General features: G+C 39.2%; 1 protein-coding gene across 3 annotated transcripts in view; it reads left to right on the forward strand.

Moving 5' to 3' along the window:
* tpp2 (tripeptidyl peptidase 2) overlaps positions 1–11,297 on the forward strand; it is a 39,967-nt gene extending 28,670 nt beyond the window's left edge. Inside the window, exons 23-29 of one of the 3 annotated variants that reach the window (XM_082163757.1) lie at positions 555–593; positions 2,616–2,764; positions 4,962–5,058; positions 8,150–8,280; positions 9,208–9,415; positions 9,772–9,891; positions 10,796–11,297. In XM_082163757.1, the coding sequence (XP_082019883.1) occupies positions 555–593; positions 2,616–2,764; positions 4,962–5,058; positions 8,150–8,280; positions 9,208–9,415; positions 9,772–9,891; positions 10,796–10,885 (834 nt within the window). In that variant the 3' untranslated portion in view covers positions 10,886–11,297. Of the gene's footprint in view, positions 1–551; positions 594–2,615; positions 2,765–4,961; positions 5,059–8,149; positions 8,281–9,207; positions 9,416–9,771; positions 9,892–10,795 lie in introns of all 3 variants that reach the window. The other 2 variants (XM_082163759.1, XM_082163758.1) reach the window with 2 other exon arrangements.
* Positions 11,298–11,902: the final 605 nt, after the last annotated feature.

Here is an 11,902-nt window from a genome sequence, read left to right on the forward strand (position 1 = left end):
TAATCCAAAGCGAGTTCAAATGCTTTACTGTCCAGCCCTAAACTTTACTTTAATTTCCTATTATCACTGTAAAGCTGCTTTGAAACAATCTGTGTTGTTAAAAAGCACTGTATAAATGAAGGTGAATTGACTAAACGGATCGGCTGAACACCAGCACCATTTCAGTGATGAATCATCTGCTTCTGGGCTCGTCTCACTGTCCTGTATATGATCATCTCACTGTCCTGATCATCTCACTGTCCTGTATATGATCATCTCACTGTCCTGTATATGATCATCTCACTGTCCTGATCATCTCACTGTCCTGTATATGATCATCTCACTGTCCTGATCATCTCACTGTCCTGTATATGATCATCTCACTGTCCTGTATATGATCATCTCACTGTCCTGTATATGATCATCCTGTTATTATCAACTGAACTGCTGCACTTTCAGTGAATCATGATGATGTGAAGGAGTAGAGAGCAGAGGATAGAGAGGACAGAGAGCGTGTGTGTGTGTGTGTGTGTGTGCGTGCTTCTCTCTCTGATGTGTGTTATTCTGACCAGCAGGGACAAGCATCAGCCAAACGACAAGGAAAATTTAAAAAGGTACTGAACGGGTAGAGATTTGACAGAACCTTGTAATATCACATAATGAGAAGCTGCAAAGGCTCAATTAAACGATCCATTTAAAGGGATCGTTCACGTTAAATTAAGTCATCATTTACTCATCCTCAATGCCGTACACCCATCTTTCTTTTGCGGACCACAGAAGGAGAATTTAAACTGTGATTAAATCATATAGAAAGCGATCAAAGAAAACGCTCCCTTTACAATCGCTGGAGCTGTCAATCAAATGGCTCGAGTTTATCGGTGACTGAGATCTGGACTCGGGACAAAACTCCCGTTATAATCAACGAATCTCTTAATCACATCATGTTCGCACAGATGAAAGCATTCGTTAGTGTGCAGAAAGTGAGTTGCAGTGATGAGATCACTGCATTCATGCGCTCGACATGTCTGAGATCATGCTCATCACTGCAACCTTTCATGCCACCATCTAAATATAATGCTATAATCAACACAATCACCATTACTTAACCTTGAGAACTGTAATAGTTACACTTCTGATGTAAAAAATCATACTAACATTATAAGTGCACCCCAGGAAACATGATAAAGCAATGCAGGTCATATTTTGTAAGAATTTTTTTTATTTCTTTTTTTATTTGACGCATTTTCTCAATATTTATACAAATATTTCAAAGCATGTTCCCTAAGAATGAATTGCATTTGGTAATAGTGTTGATTATTTGCTATATTTGCATGCACTGTATTGTTTTAGCTCTTGTTTAGCACTCATACTGTACATAGTGAACATGTCATAGGCTTGTTGCTCGCGTTCATTCTTATAAATGACAGTGAATCGCACAGAAAAACACATTTTATTATCATTAAATAATTCATCATCAATAATCAATATCGTAAACCCCCAGAACATGTGGAACATACGACACGCATCTTTTTTTTAAAGTCGATATTTACTCCCATTATAACGTTTTTTTTTTATTCTCCTTTTGTGGTCCGAAAAAAAGAAAGAAGGGCGTATGTACGGCATTAGAACAACAGCAGGGTGAGTAAATGATGACTTTATTTCCATTTTTAGGCTGAACTATCCCTTTAAAGGCAGTATTCACACACACTAGTGCTGGGCAGTTTGACCAGTATCTTGTATCACTGGAAATCCGACAGTAAGATGCTTTCTATATGCGATAATCATGTGTTAATGTTTGATAATCCATTAAGTGAAACCCTGTGCAATTTATTTAAGTCGAGACTCTACAGGCTAAGCCAGTGTTCTTCATGCACTGCTCAGTTTTGCTTCTATAACGCGTGACTAGTGGAAGAAAAACATCAAAACACACATTTAAGAGTTTATTTGATCTCAAACCTCTTTAAAGACGGAGAGTTTGAGTCAGAAATCTCCACTTCAGCAGCTTCACACACACCAAACTCTACAGATTTATTCATATCTATATTCTGAAGGGTTCTTCTTATACTATTTGCTTGATTTATACAACATTTTACTCTAAAAACATGGTCAAAATCAGCTATTTTTTTTATTGAGTGATGAATTTAACTCTTAAATGTCAACAAAATCAACGCTATCCAATGTTAATATTTCTGTTCTGGAACTGTATGCAAATTGGTGCATATTTAATTAGTTAATGCCTCATTTGCATATTTAAACATAACACTTAACACACTTGTAATACAAAACATTTGCCTTAATGTACTGTGATTAATCAACGAGGGAATATCTGATAGTTTTGACTCTGTTCACCTGTGGTGTCTTGCCTTAATTTAACTATTTGATTCTTTTTATTAAATTTAACTTGATCGACTCAAATCAAAAGATTCAAAAGAATGAATTACATTTATTTTGCGCGTCTTCATCGCTCTCACACGTAAACAATATAAACGCGTCCTGCTGCTGTAACGTCATTGGTTGGTATTTCATACCCGAGTCTGCGTTTCTCACGATTATGTTAGTGTCAGTCAGTCGCATTCACATGAACAGATGGATTTGTGGGTACTGTGATTGACATCTGTGCTCTCGTTCTCACGCAGGACATCGTGCCGATCTTTTACCACCTGGTTCCTGCTCCCAACAAAACCAAGAATGGCAAAGAGAAGGAGAAGGATGCGGAGAAGGAGAAGGACGTGAAGGACGAGTTCAGCGAAGCACTGCGAGACCTGAAGATCCAGTGGATGACCAAGTCAGTCTTCACTCGTTAACTCTGTGTTTTTCATCTGTTAACGACTCCAGAATCACCCGTGGTTTTTAATTCAAATGTCCTTTAGTTTATATCATAATTCAGTCGACCTCTCAGATCACCTGCGCTTTATTCTCAGTGTGGAGAGAGGGTTGCCAGATTGACAAGATTACATAAAACACCGGGCAGAAAATGTGTAATTTTAAAGTCCCCCTGTGGTCAATCATTTTATCTCTTAAAACTAATCTTTGATCCCCAAAATTACATATTTTAAAGTTTTTTCCTTGAACAAATGTCTTCATGTCTTAAAATATCTTGCATATAACTCGACACCCTCTCCTGATTTAGTATGAGCGGCTCTATGAATATGCAAATGAGCCCCGCTTCCACTCACTCACTCAGCTCAGAGATCCACTGGTTGACAAACTACCTTGTAACCAATCAGATCAACGTGTGATCGTGACGTCAGAAACACCAGCGATTTCAAAGCGTGTGTTTGAGACTGTCTTTGGTTCACTGCAGTTTTAAGGAGGAAATACTCCGCAATGGCGTCGACTTATGAAGTTACACATGGTTTGTGTTAAAGCATATTAAACACACCACATAGTAGGGTTGGGCGGTATTACGGTAATATCGGATACCGCGGGATCTTAAAATAGCACCGGTATCAGTTTCAATACCGTCATTACCGGCACTTATATAGCCTATAATATATATAATTTATTTATTGCCTAAAAACTGCTTATGTGTGGTTGCAGTTTGGCAATATTTCTGGTTCCAACCGCATGAGAAGGGAGAGGCGGTAAATACAAGAGATGTAAACACCTCTAACCTAATGTCGCATCTCCGAAACAACCGCCCACTCACTGCTGCCAGGATGCATTTTGTTCTCGAGTTAATTAAATAAGCGCATTAAGTTTCGTATTTGTTCAGATATTATAATGTTATTTTTTCCATCTTTGTTGATTATGAAAAGTGAACGGCACAAATAAGATGGGATGCATCGGGAGTCAGACGATTTGACCACTTCAATAAATTTCGTTTTGTATATATTGTTTCTTAATTTTAATACATTTTTCATCAACCAATTTCCTGGATAATCATGACATGATGGGCATGCCGCGGTCACTTGCATTGAAATCTCATAAATTAACCGAAACTCAGTGTAGGCTATGCCTCACAGACATGGCAAATATATATAAATAAAGCTTGAAATTTATTTAAACGAAACAATTCAAAACGAAAGAAATAGGCTACTCACTGATTAGGCTAAGTAATCCATGATGTGCATTTCTCTCTAGGCGCGTTCATACGGAGATGCGATCGTCAATTTCGTCATTAATCGTCATTAAACGAAACCATTCAAAACGAAAATAAATAGGCTAGCCTAACGTACTCTCTGTAATCCATGATGTGCATGTCTCTCTATAGCCTTCAGATGCCGATCGTCAATTTCTTTAAACGAAACAATTCAAAACGAAAAAAAATTCGTTATACTCTGTATAAATACTCTGATTGTGTAATGATGTGCATTTCTCTCTATAGGCGCGTTCACTACAGAGATGGCGATCGTCAACTTCCATCTTTGCAGAAAAGTTGTATTAATAAAAATCAATGGACACGTGTCACCGGATTACAGAGGCACTTTTTGCTTGTTGCACGCACACAGATATTATGTTGAATAATGGTGGGCTCCGGCTCATAATAACAGTTAATGCCGTCGGCCTGACTCAGACACAACGTGCAGGGGTTGGGCTTGATTTTTTATTTATTTTTTGCCCGATCTGGCATTCAGTTTCTGAACGGTGTAGGCACAAGCCAACAGTTTGGTGACGCCGTCTGAGCCCATTATGTCATAATTTTTAATTAGTCACGGTAATACCGTATACCCCGGTAAAATAGGGAGGAGGTTTGACGGTATCAAAATTCGAATACCGCCCAAGCCTACCACATTAAACGCTGGATTTTGATTGGGGATTTTAACTCTTGAGATCTGGCAACCGCACACGTGAAAGCTCGAAGTGGCTTGTTAAAAACATCTATAACTTTTTTTTTTGAGAGAGAAATAATGTTTAAACTACACTTTAGTCTTGTCTGTTTTTCGTATGATCACAGTCACAGTTAGTGTTTAATGATGTCCTGGAGCAGAGGTCATCAAAGGTCATGGTTTTCATTGAGGAGGTTAACCCTGTGTGTTCAGGTTGGACAGTGGTTCGCTGTACGAGGAGCTGAAGGAGGCGTTTCCCACACATCTCCCACTGCACGTCCAGAGACTCCATCAGCTCGACTCCGAGAAGGTACCGGTCAGATCAGACACCATCTACCTGGAATTGACCCTTCGCAGGGAGTTTGATTGACAGGCGAACTGACCAATCATAATCCGCCATCCGCCGAATCCGCCATTTTTGTCCGACAAAGCACTCAGGAGAGTTAGTAGACTAACGTTGGAGGATTTGAACTTGAGAAACGGAGTGTACTGACGTCTTTCCACGGTTAAAACAACGTACCTTCTGATGTTCATGCATCCTAGAAGGAAGAGATGATCGGTTCTGATGTTGACTGATTTGTCGGACAAAAATGGCAGATGGCGGATTATGATTGGTCAGATCGCCTGTCAATCAAACTCCCTGCGAAGGGTAAATTGTATTCAGAGTTGTTCGAAATAAGAGAAAGTCAGTATAAACTAAGAGGAATCTATGTAAGGGCAAGAACTAATACAAAAAATAGATTTATATCTCTTAAACGTACAGTATGCCACTAGGGGTCGCTAACCTGTTTACAATAACAAAGGCGTAGTTTGATGACGCAACATTTGCTAAGAATTATGGATCTTGTCGTCAACGCCAAGCCGACCGATCTAATCTATGGATCTAATAATGTTTATGGATGACTGAATACATCGATGCTTTTATCATGACTGTGATATGAAGCAGTTCGGGATTGCTAAGAGACAGCTATCAGCTCCACACGAGACCCGCATAAGGAATATGGACATTTCATTCTACCGAACTAACGTTACACGCGAGTGCAGAATTACTACTCACAGTCACAGGTCAGTTTATTAGACAAATTAAACTTGTGAGGTAACGCAGCGCTGTTTCACTTGGTCTAACATTACACTATCACACTAAACTGCATTTGAATGTGTTGAAATGTATGTGTTAGTTTGTCTGTATGAGACTAGCAGTAAGCTAGATCAACATTAGAATAACATACAGATCATATTCTAACATTTCATCATGTTGAGCTATATAACATTGATTAGTTTTATGTAAATGTGCTCACCTGTTTAATAAAGTACATGTAGAAGCGGTCGAAGTCTCGGACGTGGAGCTCTCGTTTATATACTGTCTATGGGAGCTCTCGACATCTCGAAAACACCGCGCTGATATTGATTCTCGTTTTAGTTCTCCTTTTGTATCCAAAGTCTGCTTGCCATGGTCCATAATGTTTGAACGAAACAACAACAGCGTGCAAATAGACATTGCGAACTACCGTCAGTCACTTTGGTTACTATCAGAGGGCTCTGGTTCATAGCTCTGGTTGCCATGGCAGTACGAGCGGAAACCAGGGACAATGCGGATATGACGCCATTGACGGCGACAAAACGGAAATAAAGAAACGGGACGTTTCTCGAATTAAATTACAAATTTCTCCTGGTTTGAAAGTTGTTGGAAACAGTCGGGATAATGTAAGCACACAACTAAAAAAAATATATAACATAGATATAGTGATTTTTGCCATTTTTAAAGCAAAAAAGTTACATATTGTGGCTTTAAAGGGGTAAACGTATGGAATCATTGTGATAAGGAATTAAAATTGTGTACTTCACTAGAAAATGTTTAAAATAGGGCTGTCAACGTTAAAATTTAACGGGTTAAAATTTTTAACACAATTAACCCAGCATCTGTTAATTTTTGGCATCCTTTGGCTAGCATTACAGTATATGATCCCACTCGTATAAATGCTTTTAAACCATTCAAGCAGGACAAGACAAAAGAGAACACGCTGCCTGTGAATGTCCTGTTTAAATACACGCAGACACACACACAACACGACATGACACACACAAGACACAACACACACACACACACACACACACACGACACACAGAAAGACGCGCCAATATCGTGCGCCAGTTACAGTTCTTTTGCGCTTGAACAAACAATAACACACAATTATGCCACAATATCCGTTTTGTTGAGTATCCTCATAAGAGCAGTCGTAAATGAGTTAAAGTCTTAAATGAACATAAAGAGTTGTGAGAGAATGAGGCGTGTGTGAGATCCGAGTCTCTGTCAGCTGCTCTTAAAGGGACAGCAGCCAATAAAGCTTTCTGTCAGTAAAGTTAATCAGAGAACAAAGGGAACAGAAAATTACTCCCTGCTTTTGACTAAAGAACTTTTAATGCTGTAATAAGGATTGGTCTATATTTAATCTAATGCAGTGCAGACTGTTTGATAACTTTATTCAATTTCTGTATATGTTAGACAGGTAAATATGACAGGTAATATGGTTTATGTGAGGATTGTTTGAAGTTTTTATTTGTTTATTTAAATTTAAAGTTGTTTTTTGAAGCCTAATAAATGTTTTTTAAAAAATGATAGCACTTAATTACACTGTAATGTTGAATGGCTATAATTAATGCTTAAAATTAGGGAAAATTATTACATTATAAAATATTTAAACTAAATATAAACCAATAAAAATGTAAGTGTTTTTAATCGCGACTAATCACAGAAAAAATTGTGATTTAATAGTTAATTTTTTTTAATCGATTGACAGCACTAGTTTAAAAACAAGGTGATACATAATTATATAACTCAATATGAATAATTTGTGTATGTCATAAGTAAACTATTGTAATAATAACTGATATGTGTACCTTTTGTAATCATGCATGTACATTTTGGAAATTGTCTTACGTAACGGTTTTGTTATTTTGTATGAATCAAATCCAGAGAGGAAAGTGACGCTCATTAAATAATGATGTATAAGGGTAGGCATAATAACCATAGGCTTCAGCATACACCCTTTTCAGTTATTATGTATATAAGTTTTTGGTTTCACTTTATTTTGATGGTCCCTTTCACACATTCTGATGACTATAAGTAACTTTGCAACTGTATATCTAACTCTCATTAGAGTGTTAGTAGAGTATTAGTAGAGTATTAGTAGACTGGTAGGGTTAGAATAAGTTGACGTGGTTGCAAAGTTACTTACAGTCAACAGAATGTTCAAAAGGGATCATCAAAATAAAGTGTTACCAATTTTTTTTTTTTTACTATGGAGAATTATCTGTGAGGACCGAAATACATTTTTGTTGAATTGAATCTGAGCCGTTGCTCGTTCTCAAACCCGCGTGACGACTCCCTCTGTCTCATGCAGGAGCGATTGAAGCGTCTGGGAGAGATCGCGGCGGCGGCCGATACGGTGATGTCACACATCGACTCGACGGCGCTGGCCGTTTACCTTAGCATGAAGACGGACCCGCGGCCGGATGCCGTCACTATCAAGAGGTACAGAGCCACCGTTCATGACTGCAGCACTGCATTCTGGGCCAAAACCAAGCAGCAACCTTCTCTCTTGAACCTTCTCTCTTCTCTCTCTCTTGAATCCAACACTGAGTGACTTAAACTGCAGTTCATCGACTGGCCACTAGAGCCCGGCTGCAGAAGAGAGTCAATCCCATAAACCCCCTTGTTAAACTTTACAGCAGAAAAACATGTTTACAGTCTTGAGCAAAAAGTGGTTTTGGTCTATAAAGCTAATCTTGCCCTTCATGACGACTGTGAGGGCGTGAATTTTTTTATAACTCATCTGTTTAAATTATATTAAGCCTTAAAGTTCTGCATAATTAAGGGCGTGGCCACTTGAGTGACAGGTGGATTGCCGCTGATGTCACTACTAGCCGTTTGTCTGCTGTCTGTTAGCGTCACGTCACCTCAGCTAATCCGCCTCGCTGCACATTTCCGGTTATCCGGGAGTGACGCGCGGCCAAGATGGCGACGGCCGGCTCCGCCCACTTTGGGCTTCAAGTGACGTCACGGACACTACGTCCATATTTTTTACAGTCTATGGCCAAAACACATGGGCTGCATGATTTCATGGAAAAGTCAATTTGCCAATATTTTGTCTTATACTGTGATTGCAATTAAAGAAATTTTTTTTTTATTATTAAACAAAATTTTACGATTAAGACAGCAATATATAATCGTACTGTTAAGTACAAAACGAATATTTAATATAGTATGTTTTATTATTATTATTTTAAAATTATGACAGCAATATATTTCCATTGAACTGTTATGTTAATGGAGTTAAAGGAGTTTTAATGACGTTAATGGAATGTCAATGGAATGTCAATGAAGTGGTAATGGAGTGTTAATGGATTGGTAATGGTGTGGTAATGGTGTGTTACTGGTGTGTGTGTGTGTGTCCTGCAGTGACATGGAGAAGCAGAAGGCGTCTCTGCTGGACGCGCTGTGCCGGAAGGGCTGTGCTCTGGCCGATCAGCTGATGGAGCCGGTGGATCAGGACGGGGCCAGCGCTGGAGAAGTGGACGGGTCTGAGGACGGGCCGGGGGGCGTGGCCAAAGCTTTGACTGACACCTTCTGGGAGGTGCAGAAGTGGGCGGAGCTCACCGACTCTAAGGTATGCTGCTCAGGACTGACTCCTTAATTTAATATTCAACAATATTCTCCTGCAGGATCTCCTGCATTGACACCATTATATGAGAACTGAACTGAGCTGGACGATGACATCACGGTTTCTCCAGGCTATAACTAAATTAATAACTTTTCTACAACAGAAATGAACCATCACTGAACTTACTTAAGCTGGACTGTGATGCTATTTTCTTCTGGAAACAAACTTTATTGCATTATTTTCCTGTTATCTCTGTAAAGCTGCTCTGAAACACTCTGTGTTGTAAAAAGCGCTGTATAAATAACTTGACTCCTGATTCGATATCTGCTGTTTTCTTTAACGCAATGATTTCCTGTCTGCAGGTTTTAGCATTTTCCTACAAACACGCGCTGGCAAACAAAATGTTCGCAAGGGCCTTGAAGTACGCGACTAAGATCGTCGAGGACAAACCCAGCAAAGAGAACTGGAAGAACTGCACACAGGTGAGCGCCGTCTTAACTAGGCTCGGTTTATTGATCACAGATACAGTAAAAACAGTGAAATATTATTATAATGTAAATCATCTGTTTTCTATGTGAATATATAGTAAAGTGTAATTTATTCCTGTGATCAAAGCTGAATGTTCAGCATCATTACTCCAGTCTTCAGTGTCACATGATCCTTCAGAAATCACTCTTATATGATGATTTGATGCTCAAGAAACATTTCCAAAAGCATTTATTTCAAATTGAATCTTTTGTAACATTATAAATGTCACTTTTGATCAAATTAATGCGTCTTAGGTGAATACAATTATTCATTTCTTTAAAAAAAACAAAACAGTGTTTGATCACAGTTGGAGCTGTAAATATAGCATGTAAATGTTGTTCTGGTGTAAATCTGACGTGTTATTGACGAGTTATTGACGATGACGAGTTATTGATGAGTTAATGATAATGACGAGTTGACGACGGGGAGAGGAGTGAGTTGACGACGGGGAGTGAGTTGACGACTTACTGGGGAGTGAGTTGACGACTTACTGGGGAGTGAGTTGACGACTTACTGGGGAGTGAGTTGACGACTTACTGGGGAGTGAGTTGACGACTTATTGGGGAGTGAGTTGACGACTTATTGGGGAGTGAGTTGACGACTTATTGGGGAGTGAGTTGACGACTTATTGAGGAGTGAGTTGACGACTTATTGGGGAGTGAGTTGACGACTTATTGGGGAGTGAGTTGACGACGACTTATTGGGGAGTGAGTTGACGACGGGGAGTGAGTTGACGACGGGGAGTGAGTTGACGACGGGGAGTGAGTTGACGACGGGGAGTGAGTTGACGACGGGGAGTGAGTTGACGACGGGGAGTGAGTTGAGGATGAGTTATTGACGAGTTGTTGTGTCCCTCAGCTGCTGCGTTCTCTGGGCTGGACTCACTGCGTCTCCTACACGGAGAACTGGCTGCCCATCATGTTCCCGTCGGACTTCACACCGTTCTAATGTCTTAAACTGTGGACTCTTAATGCCTTCTGGAAACCGTCAGAAACCAAACACCTCATATCACACAGATCCCATAATGCCTTCCTGCGTGCGGATCTCTGCACACACCCCGCACTGAACCCACAGTTCCCATCATATCTGTGTTCGTCGGATAATAAACCTGCATTATGTTGTTTGAAATGTGATTACTGGGCATTTGCTCGGTGGACATTTTTCCCTCAACAACAATAACAGTGCAAATATACAAGGCAATATGATGGACGTCCAGTTGAGTTCTGTGGGTGAAATGTCAAGATGAGAAAATATCTTTTCTTTTTTATTTTAGGGGTGAATTTTTTGTTTTGTTTTTGTGATTTGACCTTTGTGTATGTCAAATGTATGCATGTTTTATAAAGACACGCGGGTCATTTTATGTTCATGGCTTTTCCGTTTTTGTGCCGTTCTGAAGTAAGACTGTGTGATTGACAGCTGTCCATCTTCAGTTTTCTTCAAAATTTTAAGTGAAACTGAGATTGTCATCTTGTGTTTCTGGAATATCATTCAGGGTTTAGACTTTGAAAAACATAAAAAACATTTAAAAAAAGCCAGCAACTTATGTTTTCACCAGGAACCAGACGTGACATCACATCCTGCTGTCACGTTTTTTAAATTTTAATCTCGTGTGTTTGCGTTGTTTGTCGATGTTCAGGTCTCGAGGCGTTTCTAACGACAGGTTCTTCAAAAAATGGCCTTAAATATTCACAATCTCCCGTCCACCCCTGCGTTTCTTCAGGAAATATCACATTATTCTGTATCAAAAACCCTTGAATATCTTCAGATATATTTATGGATGTCTCGTATTTATAAAGTATAAATGAATACTAGGTAATGCCAATATTTTAAAGTCATTTTAATTCTTGCGTAGAGTAGATGGGTGTTATTTTATATGCAGTGCTCCTCGTGAGACGGATGTTACAGACGGTTATTTTGTAAACGCGGTAAATGTGCTGAACGGTGTATTTGATGAAGATTCTCAAT

This window comes from Leuciscus leuciscus, assembly GCF_965113295.1.
Source record: "Leuciscus leuciscus genome assembly, chromosome: 3".
NCBI classification, from domain to species: Eukaryota; Metazoa; Chordata; class Actinopteri; order Cypriniformes; family Leuciscidae; genus Leuciscus; species Leuciscus leuciscus.